Source organism: Leucopleurus acutus (genome assembly GCF_964270905.1).
Source record: "Leucopleurus acutus genome assembly, chromosome: 16".
Lineage (NCBI taxonomy): Eukaryota > Metazoa > Chordata > Mammalia > Artiodactyla > Delphinidae > Leucopleurus > Leucopleurus acutus.
The window spans coordinates 23604761-23628734 of record NC_139158.1 but is presented as its reverse complement, the minus strand read 5'-3'; the positions used below and the strand labels follow the sequence as shown (position 1 = coordinate 23628734).

Below are 23974 nucleotides of genomic sequence, written 5' to 3'. Positions count from 1 at the left end.
TTAGTGACCCTACTTACTAGCCAGCACATTTCCCTACATTATAACATTATTAGTACTATACTTTTACATCTATAATAAAATTATTACTCTCTTATACTTAATCATTATATATTATTATAAAAATTCTTTCTTCTATACACAAATTTCTTAGAATTACCGTTAAAGTTCTAACCCTTAGGCATAAGTAATGAATATTTTCATTCTAAGTAAAAAATATGAATAGGTGACCCTGGAAGTTACTGCTTGTATAAAAATACTGGAACAAAAGCTTTAAAAATGAATAGAACCGGGCTTCCCTGGTGGCGCAGTGGTTGGGAATCCGCCTGCCAACGCAGGGTACACGGGTTCAAGCCCTGGTCCGGGAGGATCCTGCATGCTGTGGAGCAGCTAAGCCCATATGCTACAGCTGCTGAGCCTGCACTCTGGAGCCCACGAGCCACAACTACTGAAGCCCACGTGCCTAGAGCCCATGCTCAGCAACAGGAGAGGCCATCACAGCGAAGAGTGGCCCCCGCTCTCAGCAACTAGAGAGGACCTGCATACAGCAGCGAAGACCCAATGCAGCCAAAAATTAAATAAATGAATAAATATATTTTTTTAAAAGCTCATTAAAAAAAAATGGGGGCTTCCCCGGTGGCACAGTGGTTGAGAATCGGCCTGCCAATGCAAGGGACACGGGTTCGAGCCCTGGTTTGGGAAGATCCCACATGCCACGGAGCAACTGGACCCATGAGCCACAACTACTGAGCCTGTCCATCTGGAGCATGTGCTCCGTAGCAAGAGAGGCCGCAACAGTTAGAGGCCCGCGAACTGCAATGGAGAGTGGCCCCCGCTCGCCGCAACTAGAGAAAGCCCTCACACAGAAACAAAGATCCAACAGAACCAAAAATAATAAATAACTAAATAAATTTATATTTTAAAAAAATGAATAGAAACTTTAACTTCTTTTATCCATAGATTAGATCATAGCAAATTAATTAAGCCTGAATTTTTCTAATTAACAGAGTTAATTAACTCCACACACACACCCACTTTACCTGAGATGAATTTGTCTTCATTTCTGTAAGCAAGTCGAAGCCATGTCTCACTGTCACAGCAGGCTGTCCTGCCAACAATCCAACCCTCATGATGGAGAGTCGGATCCGAGTCAGCCAGTCTTGACAAGTTTGGCGATTAGTATAGAAAAAAGTCCTAATGACCTTTAGACGAGAAAGAAGAGCTCAGGACTGGTTCAAATTACAGGCAGAGATGTCTCAAATACACATAAAGCATATACATAGGTCCACTGCGATTTCAGCTCTGCATGCACACACTGCCAGGTTTGACCACGAAACTGACCAAGCAACATTCAGCCCACTGAAACCAACCTTGGGAGGTGATGTTAATGCATTGGCACATCCCTCATATGCATTATACATTAACTTCTCCAGGTTTTCCAGATACTGCAGAAGAAGCACAAGTCTAAGCTGGTTGCTACTGTGGCCTTCATCGTTGTCTGCAGTTGTCCACTGACTAACATCTTGATCGGGGTTTAATGTGTGAGCTGCAAGACTTCTAATGATACCTAAAACCAAAAACAGCATTCCAAATTTAAAAGGAATCTTCAAAGATTCTAGAAGTTCTTAGAGATAATTTCACAAATTCACATTTATCAAGTATCCTCTGTATATTCATCATTTAAAAACAAAAGTCCCAACAAGATCTTTTCATTTTTAGAGGAAAAAAATCTTCTCCACACAAATCCCCTAAATTTGTGAACAAAAACACATACAACATGATTATTTAATAAAAGTTTATTCTAACAAACATATCTAAAAGATTAACTGATAAAGTACTAAAGAAAAAAATCGTATACTCTCAAATTTTTGCTTTAACAAGATAAGAAATCCATTATTTCTTAATGTAAGCTTGAAAGTATTTACAAAGTTTGAAACAATGCAGAGTCAATTAATTACCTTCAATTGTCTGGAAGGTATCCTGAGCTCTGCCCAGTGGGGTTCTCAACTTAGAAAGGACAGTGAACTGTGCTGCTTCCCAAATAGCCCACTGCCAAAGGACAGCATCTGTCTTTAGTAGATTGCGGGGAATTGTTGATTGGTCACGTTTATCCAGTCTCTGGCAGCTATAGAACAATCTTTCTAACCAATTGTCCTTCCTGGGAAAAGCAGTTTCATATTTAACAGACAATGATAACTTCGTTAAAATAAAAAAAAAGACAAAAACAAAAAACAAACTGCAAGGGAAATGGGAGTAGGGGACTACAATCTTCCCCACTTGAAAAAGGCAAACATGTAAAATTGGGAAGCATTATGTCCCCACCTCTCATTTTAAAGAGGTCTTTTAGAGCTGAAATAGGATGGGGTATGGTATAGACAGATTATTAGGGTAAAAGGCTCATGACAATTTGGCTATCAGGATAAAACATTCATTGCAACTAAAAATCTCCAGAATGCCTACGCCCCCAGGCCCCTCCGCAAAGCACTGATGACTAGGTCAGATCAGTTAATTGTCAACTACATTTCACCATCACTGTCAGTTGCAAAGCCCATTTTTATTTCTTCAGATGCCATCTTCAAAGCAATTCCTCCTACTACTGAAAACTTAAAACAACCCATTTGAGAAGAATATTACTTTCTACTCTGCCACCCCTGACATATTTTCTCCTCAAAACTGGGCACAGGGTTAAGACATTCATGTATATTTAAATTACTTTTCCCAGATGAAAGAGTCAAAGAAATAATCTTACCCTGTTCTATGAGAGTTCCCATACAAAATAAAACTAATAACATCAGAGAAATCTTGTGGGTGGAATGTGTTACTTGGCGCTTTACTCATGTGACTTCTTAATGCTAAAGAAATTTCTTGAATTTCTGTGTGGTTGTTATTGCTGTAGACAGAAAATAAAGTCATTGTTATGCAAAATGTTTTCGTTAAAAAGTTAGTTCATACTGGAAGTGAATCATTTCCCTGCCAACTAAATTTGAAAGTAAAAACTGATAAAATTAAGACTTAAAAAATACATACAGAAATGTTACAACTTTGAAATTTAAGGTTCTTAAAGCACCAAAATTGACCTAATTTAAAACTATAAAAGAATACAATTTACAAATAATAACTACTGAGAAAAATATTTTGACATTATAAGTATTATTCTGTAGCAATTATCATCTCTTCAGTCACTGAGAAGTGCCATACAAGATGTGATATTAATTCACTAACAGGCAACTTGTCTTTTCCTGAACTAAACATTGTGGGATGTCTTTGCACCAACATACCTCAAGACAACATCTAAAGGAATTGACTTCAATAGCTTTCCAAATGCTTGTCGAATACGAGTTCCACTATGGACTAGTTGAACACGGCAAACATCAACACACCTACAAAAAAATGAAATAGATAATAGAAGTGTGGAATATTTCCAAGGATCAAAAGGGCCAGGGTCAAAATACTGGATCTTTAATCCATACCTCTGTAAAAGATCATCTGGTAATGAAGAGGACAAAGCATGTAGACTGCTGCATGCTTGTAGACAGATATTCACATCTTCGACAAGAGCTATTAAAAATTTAAAGACACTTTCAGCTTGCCAGAAGAAATTATATGCCACTATGTCATAATTTTCTGAATCCATTCATTTCAATAAACAATGAGTGCCTACTATGGATGAGGGGCTGCTCCTGCCTGGAACCATCACTGGCAGTAACATTTGGGAAAATGATACTCTCAACAAAACCCACTCAGGGTGACTAGTCTTAACCCAAATCTTTCTCTGAAGGAAACTTTAAAAGTACATGGAATGTATAAACAATCACATAAGCTTAAAAATGTGACAATCACTTAAAAACAACTTGTTTTTCACATATTAAGAATGGCAAAAAAATTAAGACAGATTATGCATTTGTCATTAAAATGGGGATGATACATCTCCAGTCATGAAAAGCACTCAAGTGACTATCTTTCTGCCATTAACAAAGATCTCTTTTAAGCACTGATTAACAAAATTAAATAATCTCAGATTCTTACTGTTGGCTAAAAGGCCTTTGCAAAATTTATGGAAAGATGGAAGAGAGAATAAAGGTGCGTATGTTTCAGACTTCCTCATTAAAACAGCCACTTCCAAAGCCCAGGTCATTAATAGTTTCCTGAAACACAAAATATACAGTTGATTTCACATTAAAAAAAAATAGAAAAACACCTTGAAAAACCTATTCTTTTTACATTAGTTTTCTTTTGGTCTTTTAAATTCCTCAAGCGATAAGAAACAAATATTAAAACTAGAGAAATTCCTTTGCCAAAACTGTCTTTTAAGAAAATCTCCCCAAACTAGCATAAATTGTAGCAAAAAATATTTTTAAATCTCTATAAATACATTCATCTATAAAATATTGCAGGAGGGCGAGGTTTCATGTAATTCTTTCAGGAAAGAACACGAAATTCTAGATTAAATAATAAAACAAAAATTTAAAGTGTTTCATAATGAAGAAGTTGCTCTACCCATTCAAATGACAGTCATTTCTTTTTCTCAAATTATGAAGCCAAATTAACAAAAGTTAGAAACAATATTATAAGTATTAGTTACCTTGTGTCCTGGTTAAGATTATCTTTCTTAAGCAATATTCCCAGGAGATTTAATATAATTGAGAAATGTTTTTTTGTAGCTGTAGTTACAGTACTAATCACCGCTCCATCAAACAAGGATGGGGACGAGGAACTAAGACTACTAGATATAAAGTGGTCATGCCTGGAAGACAAAATTTGGATCATCTTTTCATCTCTCATTTTTAAAAAAAAGGCAATTCCAAAGTTAAGTCAATACACATTTTAAAAAATGTACTCTAGGGACTTCCTTGGTGGCGCAGTGGTTAAGAATCCGCCTGCCAATGCAGGGGACATGGTTCAATCCCTGGTCGGGGAAGATCCCACATGCCACAGAGCAACTAAGCCCTTGCGCCACAACTACTGAGCCTGCACTCTAGAGCCTGCGAGCCACAACTACTGAGCCCGAGTGCCACAACTTCTGAAGCCCGTGCTCCGCAACAAGAGAAGCCACCGCAATGAGAAGCCCACTCACAACGAAGAATGGCTCCCGCTCGCCACTAGAGAAAGCCCGCACACAGCAATGAAGACCCAACACAGCCGAAAATAAATAAATTTATAAAATAAAATAAATTATAAAATAAATGTATACTCTAAAGGACCCATGTTCCTTTTTAAAAAAAAATTTTTTTTTCTTAAGAAGTATATGTAAATACATTACCTGGTACAATGAGAATACAATGTGTAGAGCACTGCGTACTGAATGGCAGGGAAGTGAACAGCCAGGTCGCCATGCACAATCATCAGATTCTTACTAAGGAGTGCAAAGACAGTTGGAGACAGCGCCCACATCTGATGACATACAAAAGAAAGTAAACGTATGGCTCCTCCAAGACATACAAGAGCATACAAAAAGTTTATCCTTCAAAATACGTCTACACATTTTTAAAAATTAAAATTGACAGATTTAAATTTGGAAACAAGCTAGTACACTAAACCTGGGATCAACAAATACTTCTTGTGAAGATGAGAGTAAATATCTCAGCCTTTGCAGGCCACATGACACCTCTGGTACAATGTCCAACTCCTCAACTCTGCCACTGCAGAGAGAAAAGTTACAGACAAAAAAACAGGAATAAAAGTGGCTATGTTCCAATAAAAATTCTTTACAAAAAGAGGTGATGCTTGGTGATGGTTGCACAATTCTGTGAGTATACTAAAAGTCACTGAATTGCATACTTTAAATGAGTATTATAATGTATGTGAATTATATCTCAATATTTTTTTAAAAAAAGAAAGAAAAAAAAAACACGTAGTGGGCTAGATTTGGTCCATGGACTGTAATTTGCTGATCCTTCGTCTAAACAAAGCCCTTGCACCCTTCAGTGTAGTAGATCGTATTTCCTCAGTTTTCCATGTACTTCAAATGGCAAGTTGCCCTGTCCAGTGAGAAAAAAGGCACATGCTGCCACTCTAAGTCTTTTCCATCTTTCCCTTTCTTTCCATTGCTAAGATACTCCTTTCCATCTGACTGCCCGGTCCCGACTCCCTCTCGTTTCCAGAGTGCAGGATGTAAACCTCAAATCTGAGCACAATGTGAATTTCTCAACAACCAAATTTTAGAATGCAAAGAATGGAAGAGTCTACCGCAGCCTAGCAGTGAGGGAAAGAGCAGCTATGGAGGGACACAGGGCAATCTGATCTAACAATATGGAAAGCATGCAAATATAAACATCAAATCTTGACTCTTCCCTCCCTTCTCTCTTAGACTACATTATCCCCTTAATAATATCCCATTACTTTTCATTATAAATCATGTTTTTCAATCCTGCAAGGTCCACTAGGAGGGAGAAATATACTAACCACAGCAATAATTATAAAAGAAAAGCATGGTCACTTCAAATTTCTTACAGGAAATCTTTATTCTTTTTCCAAAAGAATATATGAATGTTCCTAGAGAAAAGTAGTTAGTCAAAAAATAAGGACCATATGGAAGCACTAACTCTAGTGGGAAGAAGGAAAAGAGTACCAGGGGAAGAAGGGGTTGCATATTAAAAGAACTATACAAACTTGCCCTGTGGAAAATATTGACAATTTTTCTAAAAGCATGCTAGAGTAAATAGGAGAAAGCATTAAAATGCATTTTGTAAAAAATAGAACAAATATAAAAAACTTATCAAGGAAAGCAAGAGCTAAACATAATGGCAAGAAAATATTCCTGTCAATTTTAATTATCCAGGCATGTCCAAAATATGGCCGTTTGATCTATGTGATTCTGTAGACACACTGCCTTGATAGGTAAATGAAATATGTAAACATGCAATAAGAAGAGGCTGAAATGGGATAAAACAAAGACATTACAAGTAAATACTCACCCCAATCAGTGAGTTTTTAGCATTTCCAATTGTAGTCAGAGCACTGAGGTCAAATATAACTACAAATTTTGCATTGTCTACATTGAATACATGATTCTTAAAAGCCTCATGTTTTATTTCGGAACAGGCATCAGGAAGTTGTAGACTATGCAACAGGTTGTTTAGGGCACAAGTCATTTCTCCCAAAATTAATTTATAGGCAGTCTCCAGAACAGGAATATTCTTCAGGCTGAGCACTGCTTGATAAACAGCATGGGCTACAGCAACAACCTTAAAATAAGAATTCAGGAAAGTGATAATTAAATGGAAAGTATATTACTATCTGCATAATGGTGATGCACATCAGTTTAAGACTGATAAATTTACTGTCCAAAACACCAAAGACCTTAATTTTTAAAAAAGCAATTTAGGAAACCTACATAGTATCAGTAAGCATTTTAAAATCTATAAAGCTTTATTTAAAAAAGGGTCCTCTAAAAATGACAATGTGAAATTTCTTAAAAGTCCTTTTTTTTTTTTCAAGCCAGTATCAAAACACATACAAACACCATTTTATTAAGATAAGTTTTCCTACATCTACTTAGAAAGTCTATAGTGGCTTTGGCTGGGAGTCGGTTAAGAAGCTAACAATGAAGTATTATTTACAACATACACATCACATTTTAATAAAACAAATTTAATAAAATCTGAAAAAACTACCTGCATATCACTGATCAAAGTATACAGTATGAAAATCAAATATTAAGTGAATCATTATAATTTCTATATTCTAAATCAAATATTTATCATTTCGATTTCATTTATGTAGCCTACTAAGGAACAGGAGTCAAACCCTTCAATGACCTAAGTTTATCAAGTCTGATCAATGAATCACTTACCTCTTTTTCTTTATGATAACGCAAAAATAGTAGTTTAGATGATGGTATAAATAGTTTTTCTACAAATGATGATGGCAGTTTTGTATTTATCTGTTCAACAATCTAAAAGAATAAAATAAGAAATGAGCTATCAATTCACAAAAGAACATGGAGGAATCTTGAATGCATATTTCTAAGGGAAAAAAAAAACAATATGAAAAGGCTGCATACTGTATGATTCTAACTATATGACACTCTGGAAAAGGCAAAACTATAGGGGCTTCCCTGGTGGCGCAGTGGTTAAGAATCCACCTGCCAGTGCAGGGGACGTGGGTTCGAGCCCTGGTCCGGGAAGACGCCGCCGAGCAACTAAGCCCGTGCGCCACAACTACTGAGCCTGCACTCTAGAGCCCACGAGTCACAACTATTGAGCCCACGTGCCACAACTACTGAAGCCCGCGTGCCTAGAGTCCATGCTCCACAACAAGACAAGCCACCACAATGAGAAGCCCGCGCACAGCAACGAAGACCCAGTGCAGCCAAAAATAAATAAATTAAACCAAACAAACAAACAAACAAAAACTATAGAGACAGTAAAAAGATCAGTGTTTGCCAGCCAGAAGAGGGGAGAGAATAGGTGGAACACAAGGGATTTTTAGGGCACTGAAACCCTTCTGCATGATACTGTAATGGTGAATACATGGCATTATACATTTGTCAAACCCACAGAATGTGCAATACAGAGAGTGAACCCTAAAGTCAACTATGGACTTTAATTAATAATGATGTCTCAATTTGGCTCATCAGTTGTAATAAAAGTACCACACTAAAACTAAAGATATTAGTAACAGAGGAAACTATTGGGGGAACAGGTTATATGGGAACTTTGTACATTCTGCTTAATTTTTCTGTAAACCTAAAAACTGCTCTGAAAATTAATCTATTAAAGAAAAAAGTAATATATCTAAGCTATATGTTTAGGCCTTAACATTGTGACATTAAAACGTTTAGATACCGAAATAGTATACATGTATTTACACTTAAACATGGGTTTTTTTTCACATTGGCAAAGGGAAGTGTAACTATGGCAGAAATGTTTAGCAGAATGTCATCTAGAATTTGCTTTGAAATAATCTAGTTGGGGATGCAGGGATGGCAAGGAGGAGGCAGAGCGTAGGAGGCCTAGATGAAACCAGATGGGCCATGTGCTTCTAATTATAGAAACTGAGTATTAAGTATGCAGAGATTCATTATACTACTCTACTTTTTTTTAATATACTTCAAAAGGTCCATAATAAAAGGCGGAGAGAGAGGGGATATTTATGATTAAGAAAATAATAAAAACTATCAAAGAAGTTTTCATGTTTCAGAAACAAAACATAACAGGGTCTTTCAAAATAGCTATCAAGTACCTTCTCTACACAGTATTTATCAGGAGTGCTAGATAGTCTCATGTGAAGGATGATATTTCATCAAAATAAAGGATATTTCATCGAAAAAAAAAGTACAGCTACACTGAGATGAGCTCTCAAATACTAAAAGTACACAGATACTAGAGCAAAAACAAACTAGATTATATAGATAAGACTAATTAATGCAAAAAAACACAAACAAACAAGGGCTTAACTTCTTCCGCATCAATTTAAATTTAAGGGCCTGAATAAACATATTAAACAAAAAAGAATTCACATACCAATGTGAGTAAATTCAAGACTGAGATGATATAATCTGTACCACAAGTCCGGCAATTCTCCAGTTGATCTAATCCATATGTAATAACCATGTCACAATGTATAGTCATGCTAGGATCCAAGCTGCCGAGCAAAACACCAACACACTCATTAGCAGCTGTCAACACAGCCTCAGAAAAAAACACCTGGTTTGCAGCCGTCACACATCTCATTACTCTGTACAGAACCTGCAATGGGGAAAACAAGCAGCTTTAAAAAAAACTCATATTCTTCCACAGAGCAAGAAATATTTTCTATTTAATGCAGTTTCTATTGAAAATTAACTGCCTGCCTTGTCAGTAGTCTCTTAATATTCTAGTTCTCAGTGGCTGAATAATAATAAGGTATCTCTGGTACAACACACAAAAAGGATATTGCCTAAGTATTCTAAAGTACTATTGTGAGAGGAATGGAATTTGCCATACTCTATTTCCTTTATACCCAATTCTTATTCCCCCCACCAAAGTCACTAAATGGTTGAAGTTCAGAATCTTCATAATAATCATGAAATACACCAGAACTTAGAACAGTAACAGTATTAACAACATGGGAATAACCTGCCGTGAGAATAACTTTCCGTAATCTAGCACTTGGACTTTTAATCAATCTTTTAAAACTAAATATCCAAGATAGCTTTAGCTTATGAAAGTTCATGTACTGATGGTCTCTATGTAAAGATAAATATAAACATTCTCATTCATAACATATAATACCTATTTGAGGATTATGAAAATCTTATCATTTCCAGCCCCAAAAAACCCCAGTAAACTATAGTAGTCAATGTACTACATTTCTAATAAAAATAACTTAGGAAAAAACAAGTACAGAAAAACAAACACAGAAAAGATTGATACAGAAAAATATTTCTCAAATTTTTCTGTAATATTCAACAACCACTACATATAGGGGTTTTTTGTAAACCTGCATATAGATTTAAAAGGCCTAAAAGACCATTTTTGGCAAGGACCTAAAAGACCTTCATAAAAGAGTACATTTAATATAGAACTATCCTGGAAAATGATACATTCCTATCCTTTTGTTTTATAGATATAAATAAATAGATATAATAAACTGCTTTTATTTCAACACTGACAAAGTCATCAACCACCCATCTTTCAGACAGTAAAAATAAAAATATTAAACCACTTGGATCAGTTTCAAAATATTAACATATTAACATGCTGGTTTTAATTATCTTCAGGACATTTCTGCTCAAATACACAATTAACTTACCAAGAATTACATATATATATAATTAATGTCCTATTTTATCTAGCAAAGTGTTCAACGAAAGTAAATGCTCATAAAAGCTAGAATTTTACACTAGCAGTAAAATTTTAATCATTTAGGTTAAATCTTTTATGACTATCACACAGGTTTCTTCTCCCTTCTTATTCAAGCAGAATATAATGATGGGGGTTCATTTCTCACATTCATTACACTGAACCACTCACTGGACTATAATACAGTGCAGCTGATGTCTGGGGCTGCTGAAATGTGGCAATCTAGCTACCTCTTATAATTGGTCTCAGGCTATTACATGGTTTAAGTTCTTATATCTTTATATCCTTTGATGTTAGGCTATCAAGTTGTTTCATCCTCTCATGCTTAGAGAAAATTACTTTTCGAGGCCTTCCCTGTTAAGAGTTATTCTTAGTATGTTGAAAAACTAAAAGGAGACACAATAATTTTAAAGCAAAACTCAGTATTATTAAAAAACTAAAGAATAAGATTTTAAAATTCATATTAAAAAACAAGAATAAATGAACCTACAGAGAATCTACTAAAAGAAAAGTTCATAGGCATTTAAAAATTCAGAGTGGACTTTTTTTCATCAGGTTGGGGGGTGAGGGGAGTGAGATATAGAATTCCCTACTTTTCTGGCCATTTAAGAAAGTGGCCAGACACCTACACACATGCTTAACAAATGAGGGATTAATAACATAGCTCACTAGGTAAACAGAAGCATTTAAAAGAAAAGGCAATTTTTGCTGAATAATACTAAAGACTACTAAAACTTACATCTGTTACATATGCCTCAGTAATTGGAGGACCCCGAATTGGGCTGAAACGTTCCCCAATGCTCCTCACCACAGTACTGAATACCCGGAGAAGCGCTGCCAACTTTGGTAAGGACACGGATGGAGGTGGAACATCTTCATCCACTGACTCCCCAGAGGCCACATGGCTGAGGTCCTAGATGTGAATTCAACAGCATTCTTATTTAAGTAAGACATTGTTTAAAAAACAAAAAACTCCCAATTTTTAAATCAATTAGCTTTATAATACATTTTTACAAATAAGGAGGAATTTCGGCTTATGAGAAAAGGAAACATGAATCTAAGTATAAAAGTAGATTTTGCTTCTCTAATTATTTAACTAAGCAAATATTAACCTCAATAGATTCTTTGAGCCACTCAAGTCAACAGTATACTAAGCCAATATTATTCACATGAAGAGCAAGGGGGGTTGGGGGAGTTTAGAGGAGGTTGGTTTAAAAAATTATAAGACCTTAGAAGACCTAGCCTACAGATTTATAAGCTAGCTGAGGAAATTAGACATACTCAAAGGAAAAGATTAGCAAAAAACGGGGTACTACAACCAACATATACCTACACATAATTAAGCACCAAAATAATCAAAGAGAATTCAATCTTAGGGATAGCAAAGGGAAGTCTCTACAAACTAGAATGGGTGGCTTATCAGAAGCAGATCAGCTTTGAAGGTGTGCTAGGAACCAAGACATCCTAGGCATAGGGGTAAAGTAACATGTGGAAGCAAAATATTCCCTCACTTTTCTCTGAAAGGGAGCAGATAGATTGGTAGAGTTAAGAGGCAGATAGATTGGTAGAGTTAAAAGTAGTGAAGTAACTGTTTGCTAGAAGTAGCAAAAGTATAAAGAAAAGATGAAGCTAAATCTTTACGGAAGCCTTGACCACCAAACAAGAATCTTGGTAATTACCAACTGAGTAGGGAAGAAACACTAAGATGGCAGGTTTAAGTCAGGACAGTGGCCAGGAAATCCAAGAACCAATAATAGACACTTCAACAGCAGTATTAAAGGTACCATACTCAAAGGTGGCTGAAGCCAAGCCTTGTCCTCCGAAGCATGATCCAAGATTGCCAATAGAAGTAAGAGAAAAAAGCCTTTAGGGGCTTTTATACAATATCAATTCACCTTTTTCATAACAAAAAATAAGAAACAACTGAAGAAAATGTCTTCAGGAAACTACCAGCCACCAAGATTATTTCAAGTTTTGGGAAATTAGGCCTGCAATTTTTCTATCTTTCTGGTAATTCTGCTGGCAAAACATCTAAAAATAATTAAAATATTGCAATGGTCTCATAATTTTTGCTTAAATGTCAGGTGATCTGAATTGTTTTAAAATAAATCTAGCACTGCTTTAGATTTTTGTTTTTGCTTTTTTCTTACCTGAAATTTTAGGAAATAACTTCATTTTTTATATACTCACCTCAGCATATGCCTCCATGTCCTCTAGAAACTGACCAAGAAGAGTGGTAGAAAATGCAAGATCAGCTACCCAGAATGGCTCCAAACTCTGCAACCACCCTAGGAATCATACAAGAAATTTTGGAAGAGTAGAAAAAAATTTTAAGTCCAAGTTAAAAAAATATTTAAGAGAATTCTTTTAAAAGGTATCTGGTTTTCAAGTTGCCCACTCTTGAAACATGCCCTATATCATAAAATTAGGACTGTAAACTGTTTTTTGTTTGTTTGGGGCCGTGCTGCGTGCTGCGCGGCTTGCGGGATATTATTTTCCCGACCAGGAACTGAACCCGGGCCCCCGCAATAGAAGCGCAGAGCCCTACGCACTGGACCACCAGGGAATTCCCTGTAAACCATTTAATATACTAGTGATTAACCACTACCTCTTTTAACGCTACAGAAATGAAAATTCTCCAGAAATTAAAATATAATCTCATGTCCTTTTTTTTAATAAGTAGATTCAGTAGCCATACTGTCACTACACACAGGACTTAGACTAAAATGTGCCAATCTATGGCCACCTTGGCTTTCTTCTCCAGGGCCACACGTGGTCACCAAAAGCGTACACTCATCCACCCAGGGGAAATGGGACCACTTGCCAGTGGAATTGAGAGAACTACTCTCACCTGTATATCTTAATTTCAGAAGTTTATTTCACCAAATAAGCTATGAGAAACTACAGCACCTGGAACAAGTTGAAATGTCCAAGTGAGTCATATCAGTCATTCATTTAACACGGAAAAAAAATTTTTTCTTTATCATTTATGACAATCCTCCAAATTAATCCATTTGTTTAATCAATAGAAAAACAATAAATCACGAATATCCAGGATCTTCCTTTCTACCCTTCAGGGTACTGCCACTGTGGTATCTCCTACCAGCACACGCAGCAAATGACTTGAGAGAAAGTCCTTACTCACAGGTGCAACACTACAATCTGTATTTACTCTCCCTACCTACTACAAAAGTACACATTTTTCCTTTTAAAAGATAAATTTAGCTAACAAGTAATCTTCACCAAAATATCCTCTGAAGCAATTATTTTTCTTGCATTATCAAAAAAGTAGTGTTAACAGCTGGTCTTTGAGAAACGAACACTCCTTCCCACAATATTTAAATGACTGGTATATGCTGAACGACTCACCAGACACCTGCTGTGTAAGCGAAGGTTTCTGAGTATGATCTATATGCCATCCGACTAATATGTCAACTGTATCCTGGATGGAGACAGAGAAGGGGACTAATCATTTTAAGGTCTTATTGCTATTCAAACCTGTGGAACATTTCAGAGTAAGAGAACCTAGAACATCTTACGTCCCACCTTCTTGACATTATACATTAAAGCGGGGTTGGGAGGGGCAGGGCAGGAGAATGACACTGATGAAATATTTCTTTAAGTATTTTAAGGTATTAGTGTTAGCAAGTACAGATGGTATTTTTTATAAAACTACATTATTGCATCATTCAATCCTGGACCTTAAAACCAATTATACTCAAAGGAGCAGAAACTCTGTTTTCTATCTAATTCCCCATGTCCTCATACATGCAGCCAATCCCTTACCCCATCATCTGCCAAGGGGGGGGCGGGGAACTCACCCTAAAATTAGTGCTGAAAATATGAGGGTAACATCGAGCTACCAAAAGAATGCACTTAACACATTTGCAAAGTAATTCTGGTGTATCCACATTTTCAAGAATGGACTGCAGGCTGGTCATTACAAGCTAAAAAATAAAAGTTACAAACCGTGAACATTTAATAAAACAGGGAGAAAACAAGCAAATTAGGTTCATTATTTAATAGTGACTATAGCCAAAACTGACTATATCAAAGAAAATAAATTCTATAGTTTTAGTTCCCAAAAAAGTTGAAAACATTTCAATCCACTGTTTTCCCCTCATTTAATATCTATTAACATTATTCCTAAGTAACATGTTTACATTGTTCCTAAGTGCTCTCTTCAAAACCATGGGTGTGATTAAAATTTTAAGTAGAAAAACTAAGATGTGCTTGGGAAACTTGTCTTTAAAGTACCAGAATTATTTTCCAATTCAAAACATAGAGCAGATGTTGTACGACTTACACTTTAAGATATTAGTACTTGCTTCAAATTGGAATGATTTAAAGAAGGTTAGCATGGCCCCAACACAAGAATGACACACAGGCTCATGTTACCACTATATATTTTTTTAAAATAAATATATGGCATATTACCTATAGAATATTTTGTAGCTAAAATTTTTTTTGTTAAAATCAATTTTTTCCCCAAAAGGAAAGTTCTTCTCTACAAAAGAATGATGTTATAAATATAGAAGAAATGCTACAATTAGAAAACCACCATTTTGCAACAGCCAATGCTATAATCTATACAATGCACAGAATATGAATGAATGCTAAAATCAAGTGAAATATTATGAAAAAATCAGGATATTCAGGAGGTCTCACAGTATCATGCCCACATTACTCACTAATTACAAAGGGAGAAAAATAAGCCTTCACAATGGAAAGATCTGGTTGGTCATCACCTTAACCAAGTGATGAAACTCTTTATCTAAGAGTTACGTGAACCTGAAGTTATATGCCTGCTAGTGTGATACAGCACTAAGTATGAACCCATGAAGTATTCGTGACCAAAATATTTGAACTGAATCTAAACAGGAAGGAATAATCAGACAAGCCCAAAACATAGAACATTCTACAAAATAAGGGGGACAAAAAAGGGTGCAGAGAATTGTTCTACTTAAGAGGTTAAAGAGGCACACCACCATCTTCAAGAGATTAAAGATTCATCAATACATGAACCTTGATGGGATCCTGGGTTAAGACAAAAGTTATAGACATCTTAGTGGCAGCTGCAAAATTTGAACATGGATTGTCTTATGTGACAAAATTAATTTTCTTAGGTATGATTATAATGTTAATATGAGATTAGCCTTAACCTTAGCAGAGGCATGCTGAAGTATCACAGCATAAGCCATCATGATGTGTGGAATTTATTTTCAAACAGTTCAACAAAAAATCGTGTCTCTGTGTGTGTCTGTGTCTGTGTGTGTGTAGAAACAAAACAACTGCAGCAAAATGTTAATAAGTGACAGATCTAGGTAAAAGATATATGGATGTTTAATGTGCCAGCCCATCTGTTTTCCTGTGGATTTAAAATTTTTCAAAATAAATACTTGGGGAAATGTTCATATTATGAAAACTGTATGCAGAATAAGCCAAATTTGGTGTTATGCTGGTTAGTTACAAATTATTTTCTGCATCTTTTCCAAAATTTTGTCACAACCTCTATAATCAAATAAAAATAAAATTTTTAAAGACAGAATAGATTTCTCATGTTTTTTAAAAATAATTAACCAAAATAAAACATACCATGAATTGTTTAATAAAAAAAGCAAATTAAATAAAGATATCAAATATTCTAAAGACACCACATCCTAAATTTTTAAAAACATTAGCTCAACAAAAATTTACTTACTTATAACTTTGCTCAAAATTAAATTGGGAACGATCTTAATAATTCAGATACAGGGACTTCCCTAGTGGTGCAGTGGTTAAGAATCCACCTGCCAATGCAGGGAACACAGGTTTGATCCCTGATCCAGGAAGATCCCACGTGCCGCAGAACAACTAAGCCCATGCGCCACAACTACTGAGCCTGCGCTCTAGAGCCCACGCACCCTCCGCAAACCCCAACTACTGAAGCCCGCGCACCTAGAGCCAGTGCTCCTCAACAAGAGAAGCCACTGCAATGAGAAGCCCACGCACCGCAACAAAGAGTAGCCCCCGCTTGCCGCAGCTAGAGAAAGCCCGCGTGCAGCAACGAAGACCCAACACAGCCAAAAAAATAATAATAGTAATTCAGACACACAATTATTTATTTTATATCACTAGGAATAAGACTTTTTGACATACTATCAAAACTTTAGGCCCAAAATAAGTTGTGGTGTTTAGTTTTTATCTCCCTCAAAAAATGTGAAGCCCCCTTCTACGTGGCTTTCCTCATGGAGCTTCTATTTTCAAATCTGTAAATGATTCTAGTACTACGCAAATTCAAAAGAAAGCTTCTAAAAAGCAAAAAGACAAAATTTTTAAAATAACTTACTTTAAATCTACCTTCAGTGTGTATCATTTACTCTAATTCAGAAACACGAGTTTTATTTACGTCATATATCAATCAGTATATAACCCCTATTCTAAGTTTCCTTTCTTCAAGCTCCCCTTCAAGGATGTGTGTTAAGGACAACTTTCTTCCCAAGCGCATCATCATTCCCCCCAACCCTCCAGAAATTCTTACCTGCATTACGGATGAAAAGGCTTTCTTTTCTCCTACAGTCTCTAGTGCTTTGTAGGTGGCACATAAGTAGAGGAGTTTAACTTCATCTTTTGCAGATGAGCTAAATTTGCTAAAAATCCATTTGAAGATCTTCTCAGCCTCATAGCTCAGAGAAGCACAAAGAAGGCCAAGACAGCAAGCTCCCTCCTGTCTCAACTCCTGAAGCAATTTGCTACTGTGTTTATTTTAATGCAAACAAAACAAAATACACAAAAAGCTTAAGCTTTCAAAGATGACAAGAATGACACATCTTACAACAGAATGTCTTAAATGATTTTATAATTTTTATTCAAACTACACAAAAGGTTGAAATTTTATCCACTTCAAATATTCTCTCTATTCTGTCTCCTGCAATGCCAAAAGTACCTTTGTTAAGACTTTAGATTTCCTTTTATAGAATCAATTATTTACAAACAGTAAGGAAAGGCTTAGAAATACTAAAATTCAGACTTCAAATTCCATCTCAAACTACATTAACTGATTTGCAGAAAAGGGCAGCAACAAGTGATCAGATAAAACACACTATATAATTATATACTTGGTAATATTCAATATGTAAGGACTATAAAATAGGAAATGGTAGTAGTTAAATACAGTAAACGTAAAGGACAACACTGATTTAAGTATTATATTAATGAGAAACTATATAAAATAAAACCATCAAAAAGCAGTAAGGTTCGTGATCTGCTGAGATGAGTTTTGGATGCTTTCCAACACTGCAATTCTTTGGGAATCACCATATGAAGAAATGACTGCACACCTTTGGAGAACCCCAGTAGCCTCAGAGGATAGATGGCCTGAATCCACTGTTGCCCAAAGAAGGAAGCTCCCTTTCACCTCTACTCTCTAAGCAGTTTCCAAATGCTCTAGTTTACAAAAGTTAATTGCATTCATTCACACTTGCATTAAGAGTTTACGTCATTCTACAAGTCAATGCTCAATTATTCAGTCATGTTGACAAATTAAAAAGAAGAATGGCTCTCCCTTTCAAGTGGATTCGTTTGTATTCAGTGGTAATTAATGTTTAAATATTTTTACACAAATAAAGATGACAAGAGAACCCAGTTAAACATTAAGTAGATGTTCATAAATGAAGCCAATGGGTTTATCTTCTTGTACACTTTTTAATAGTTTCTAAAAATATATTTTAGTCTTTTAAATTACTTACCTTTCATTAAGCACATCATGTACAGCAACCAAGATATTATCCAATTGTTTAACTAGTACCTTAAAAAAAAACACATTAATAAAAGCTTCAGATTCCTATACTTTTAAGAATAACACTGTGTACTTTCTTTTTTTTTTAACTTGTGTTTCCCTCCAAATTATAACTGGACCACACCTTACTTTTCTTATTATTCCCAGGTCCCAATTATATCATAAGTTAAGAGTGTCATAAGTTTCCTTTCAGACTCTGAAAGAAATTTACCCATAGAAAATATACAGCCATGATCATCAATGGGGGGGAAAAAAAACTTAAAAAGCTTGTTTCATTTACTCTGAAATGCATTTTTAAAACAAAAGATGGATTGATGGATAGAGGAAGAGGTAGAGAGATATATGATAAAGTCATACGATAAAGTGTTAATGACAGAGCTTAGACACTATGATACTCACTGTAAAATTCTCTCAATTTGCTGTGTATTTGAAATTTTTCATAATAAAATGGGGAGGAGGGTTGGAGGAAGCTTGCTTTGAACCAAATGTTATTTGACTCACTATACCATTTCATTAATTTTCTCCTGTTCTATATCAAGTTTTTTTTAAAATTATTTATTTATTTATGGCTGTGTTGGGACTTTGTTGCTGCGTGCGGGCTTTCTCTAGTTGCGGCAAGCGGGGGCTACTCTTCTTTGCTGTGCGCGGGCTTCTCATTGTGGTGGCTTCTCCTGTTGCAAAGTACGGGCTCTAGGCACTCGGGCTTCAGCAGTTCTGGCACGCGGGCTCAGTAGTTGTGGCTCGGAGGCTCTAGAGTGCAGGCTCAGTAGCTGTGGCGCACGGGCTTAGTTGCTCCACGACATGTGGGATGTTCCCAGACCAGGGCTCGAACCCATGTTCCCTGCATCGGCAGGCAGATTCTTAACCACTGCCACCAGGGAAGCCCTATAGCAAGTTCTTAATTTAACATTAGGAGACTTACTTGGAGGGTAAAGAAATTTGTAACTGCTCCTGTATTTTATTTTTTTTGTTGGCCGGGCCACACGGCTTGTGGAATTTCAGCTCCCTGACCAGGGATTGAACTCGGGCCACGGCAGTGAAAGCCCGGAATCCTAACCACTAGGCAACCAGGGAACTCCCTCCTGTACTTTACTCTTTAAAGTGTTTTTCCATTTATTTAGCCCAGGCCACCAAACTTACCCATGAACAAAATATGTACCTCCTACCCCAATTTCACATATGAAAAACAGAGATATTCTGTCCTGGAACACAGAAAAAAAATTCCGAGGACAACAGAATAAATGTGTAAAAGGTCAAAAGCACTTTATTGCAGAAGGAACCAATGTGGATCTAACATTTGTATAGATAAATTACACATTAGGGGCATTAAGTTCTAGACCATCATAATACAGGCCAAATCAATCTGGAATAAGGAATCCCTATTATTTTTCCTTGGAAGCAAAACTTTTCCCTTCTTAAAACCACTCTAGGTAACATTATCTACTGAACTATGGAAAAATGAAACTGATCAACATTTCCAAACATACTATACTAACCAGCTTATTTTCTGGTTGCTGAATAAATTCTTTCAACTGCTTTACAGTAGCCAGTCTTCGGTCTCTGTCGTCCTCCCGGGTGATCCTCCGAAGAAGATTCGACAGTCGAGACTCATCAGAATAAGACATCGATCGCTCTGTGAATATAAACATTGAGTATGAATCAGCACAGAAACTTTACAGCCCAAATATTTTAAAGTATATTAAAAATCACAGTCCACCAGACAATAAAAGCTCAGTGAATGTAGGTCCTTTAACACTTCTGTTCATCACTATAAACCCAGCCCCAGCAGACTGCGGGCACACAGCAGACCCTCAAAAAGGATACGCAAACACCTCATTCCAGAGGACCAACTGACAGAGAAAAAAGAAAGCCTTAGAAATTATTCTCTTCGAATCTGTTCCAAACTGTTTTCAACATCTAGGTAAAGAGCATAGGTAAGAAACTTCAACAGGTTAGGGATAAAGTCTCTATCAGGCAGAAACAGGGTACATGCTTCTATTTCTCACCTAGGTCTCCCACTGGAGGGGAGCCTCTTGTTCACATCATCATCATTTTCCTAGGACAAAGTTTTGGTGAATGGCAATCACATATTCAGTTCAACAAATGTCTAATTACCACCTGCCATGTGCAAGTATGCTGCCACAAGGAAAGTGGCAAATCAAAACTTTTCTTCCCTTTTTTAATGACAAGAACAAGCAGGAGTACTCAAAATGCTGAACACTACTAATAAAGATGGCTTTAAGTACTAAATTTTTCTTTTTAAATTTTCAGCTGCACAATTTATCATCATTAACCCATGTACATTAACACAAAATTAAAGGGTCTGACAGTTTCATTTCTAATGAATGAAAGGAAAATAGATAATAAAAGAAATTACAACATCTGAGAGAAGGAATAAGATTTTTAAAAATCCCTAGCCTATAGAGTATTTTCAGTAAGGATGACTGCTAAAAATGTATTTAGGTTACTAGTCAGGAAATCTAGGCTCTATTTACAATTCTGCGCCTAGCAAACTGCATAACTCCGAGCTTGCAAGGGGGATCTAAACTAAATAAGCTTTAGAGTCACTTTCTAACTCTATCATACCTAAATCTAAGACTTCAAACACTGGTGGGGTTTTTTTTTTTCTTTTTTTTTTGGCCGCACCACTCGGCATGCAGAATCTTAGTTCCCTGGTCAGGGATTGAACCCGTGCCCCCTGCAATGAAAGCGCAGAGTCCCAACCACTTGACCACGAAGGAAGTCCCTTCAAACACTTTTGAGACAGTATAGGCTTTGACTAGTCATTCCATTTTAGAAAATTTATCGAAATTTTTTTTAAACTGCATGCAAAAAACTATAAACACAAAGATGTTCACCAAGATACACACAACACACACACAAAGCCCTCACTGGGAAAAAATGGTCATAAACTAAATGTCCAAAGAGTAATTATATCCAACAAAGTGTATAAATCAGAAATCTTGATTTCTTAAGCAGCTTTACCAATACAATAAATTTCTCTTTTAGAAAAAAAAAAAAGATCATTACCTTTAATCCTATGAATTTTCGAGACACTTTACCTATAGAGTGAGGTTTGTGTTATAAAGCAAGAAGCAGTAACTGTGTATTTAACTTTAGAAAAGGGCCCAGTCCATGTACACCCCTACCCTCACCCTAGAGTTCAAGGACTTGCTGCAGTAAGAGTCCGCTATACATTCAGTATCCACTATAATCAGGAAAAATCCTTTCTTTAAAATCTTACCCAGTCTTCTAATCTTATTTTAAGAAAATTCTCCTTTAAAAAGTATTAAAAACCTTCTTGTGGTAATTCATGGTAGGGAACGGTTCACAGGAAAAGGAATGCAAACAATTATCACCTGCACATGTTTCTCAACTCAGTAAGCTAACCAACTCACACAGGTACAAGGCACTGGTACAGAAAGAGGCATTTAGGAGATGTCTCAGCAGAGGCTTGTGTGATTGTCCCCAGTTTACCCAGCCTTACCCTGTGATTTCCTCATGTCTTTGATGGCTAACGCACGACTGCCATGCTGAATACTGGTGAACTCAGGGCTGGTCACATTGTTAACCCTCAGCTCTTGCCCCAACGACTTCCGACCATAAGTATTTTCCCCAGATCCTCCATTGACACTGTAGCCACCTAAAAACAGCAACATTTACATCATTTCAATAGGGCTCTTTGTTTCACTCAATCAATTCCTGATAGTTCAGGTTCTTCTGACCCAATCTGCAGTTCAACCAGCCTTGGCTTCTACTCTTTCCCTGTGATGCATGCATTGATTTCATTTTGTTATCTTCAGTGGAAGGTAAGAAGAGAAATGGAAACTAAATTAACTCAGATTTTGTACTTTAAAACTTTTCAGAATCCTAGAGGAGAGATAGTAGTCAGGAAAGCCTTAGTGATAATATTGCATTTTGGGGGCAAGGAAACTGCATTTATGTATTGCGTGTGTGAAAAGTACATTTAAATTTTTTTTTAATTAAGGGGGTAAACTTAAGTTTCAAGAACAGCACTGTGTGTAATATTTATATTTTAAACATATTAGAAGAGAGAGGTGAGGGAGCGAGAGACAGGCAAGGAGGAAGAAAGGGAGAGGCAGCTAGGTTAAAAAAAACAAACGCACAAAAAACATGCCTCTAGCAGCAAGGAAATATATATACCCTTTTCGTCATTCTGTATGTCAGCATGGATTCTGGTATCATCGTGCCTTTGCCGAGACACCACAGCTGAATTTGAAGGTTGCAGTCCATAAGAGGAAGACCCACCCCTATCTCTGGATGAAGAATATTTTAAATTATCTGGGTCGGCTGATGCACTATCAGTTCTGCAAAGAGAGAAGAGTATATAAGGTTACAACTTTAAACAAACATTTTGATAACCCAAATCATAAATCTTTCTTTCATACATGCCTCTCTCCTCATTACTATTATACATAAGCATTCCAATGTGTAATAAGAAGTCTTTCAACTGGGGAAGGATTGTCAATGGATGAAATACCAGCTTTTCAGCCCCTCCTGCTATCTAAAGACCCATACAGAAATATAAATAACTACCAGGACTAGGGTGGCCAACGCAAACCTTAACAGGTTTTAGCACTGAAAGTTCCATGTCTTAAGTACTCCCTCAGTCCCAGGCAAACTGAGACAGTTGGTCACCCTGGTCCCAGGATTCTTTTCACATGACTTGATAAAAGGAATAGTTCTTCCTAAATCTCCTCCTCCCAGAACAGGGTTTTAACCAGTGGAAAAATTACAATCTTCCCAGTCATAAAAATAAAAAAAACACTGGCAACATATCAGGCAGGGGCAATGTGTTACCAAATTATTTTTAAAGTACTGCCTCATGGCAATGTGGCTCTCTCCCTCTCTCACCTAAATTTGTAACTTGACTATTTGGTGGGAAAATAAATTATAGAATGAAATTTGAAAGCAAGCTCAATAGGATATTAGGAAAGAACACATTAGCTGCAAAGATTGTTTTAATGTATGGCAATACTGAGGACTTCACTGAAGATTCCTCATATAAAGAATATCTATTAAAATTATAAAAAATGAGGAAAATAAAAGCAAAGTGTCAGGAATCCAATAAAGCTGAAGGTTGCAGTCCATAATCTATTTAAAATTCAAGTACCGCCTAGAATAATCCGAGATACCTGATATTAACAAGCTGCTCAGCCCCAGGATAAAATTAGTACCCTTATCTAAGGATCATCTCTAAGCCTCAATGTCCCCATCAGTAAAATAGGGAGCTAAACTTTATAATTTCTCATGAGCCTTATTCTTCCATCAACCATAAGGTATCAAGAAATAAAAAAACATGGGCTTCCCTGGTGGCGCAGTGGTTGGGAGTCCGCCTGCCGATGCAGGGGACGCGGGTTCGTGCCCTGGTCCGGGAGGATCCCGTGTGCCGCGG

The 23974-nt window shown here is 36.4% G+C and overlaps 1 protein-coding gene across 2 annotated transcripts in view; it reads right to left on the bottom strand.

The window, feature by feature from the left end:
• SMG1 (SMG1 nonsense mediated mRNA decay associated PI3K related kinase) overlaps positions 1-23974 on the bottom strand; it is a 97404-nt gene that overhangs the window by 49283 nt on the left and 24147 nt on the right. For both annotated transcript variants that reach the window (XM_082857250.1, XM_082857249.1), the window contains 21 exons: positions 22723-22886; positions 22046-22201; positions 20055-20191; positions 18509-18567; positions 17302-17515; positions 14603-14728; positions 14151-14223; positions 12972-13069; positions 11521-11694; positions 9462-9686; positions 7790-7891; positions 6912-7181; positions 5258-5388; positions 4580-4741; positions 4024-4142; positions 3468-3555; positions 3276-3377; positions 2747-2887; positions 1956-2155; positions 1368-1564; positions 1038-1199 (listed from right to left, as the gene is read on the bottom strand). In XM_082857250.1, coding sequence (XP_082713376.1) covers positions 1038-1199; positions 1368-1564; positions 1956-2155; positions 2747-2887; positions 3276-3377; positions 3468-3555; positions 4024-4142; positions 4580-4741; positions 5258-5388; positions 6912-7181; positions 7790-7891; positions 9462-9686; positions 11521-11694; positions 12972-13069; positions 14151-14223; positions 14603-14728; positions 17302-17515; positions 18509-18567; positions 20055-20191; positions 22046-22201; positions 22723-22886 — 3100 coding nt within the window. The remainder of the gene's footprint in view (positions 1-1037; positions 1200-1367; positions 1565-1955; positions 2156-2746; positions 2888-3275; positions 3378-3467; positions 3556-4023; positions 4143-4579; positions 4742-5257; positions 5389-6911; positions 7182-7789; positions 7892-9461; positions 9687-11520; positions 11695-12971; positions 13070-14150; positions 14224-14602; positions 14729-17301; positions 17516-18508; positions 18568-20054; positions 20192-22045; positions 22202-22722; positions 22887-23974) is intronic.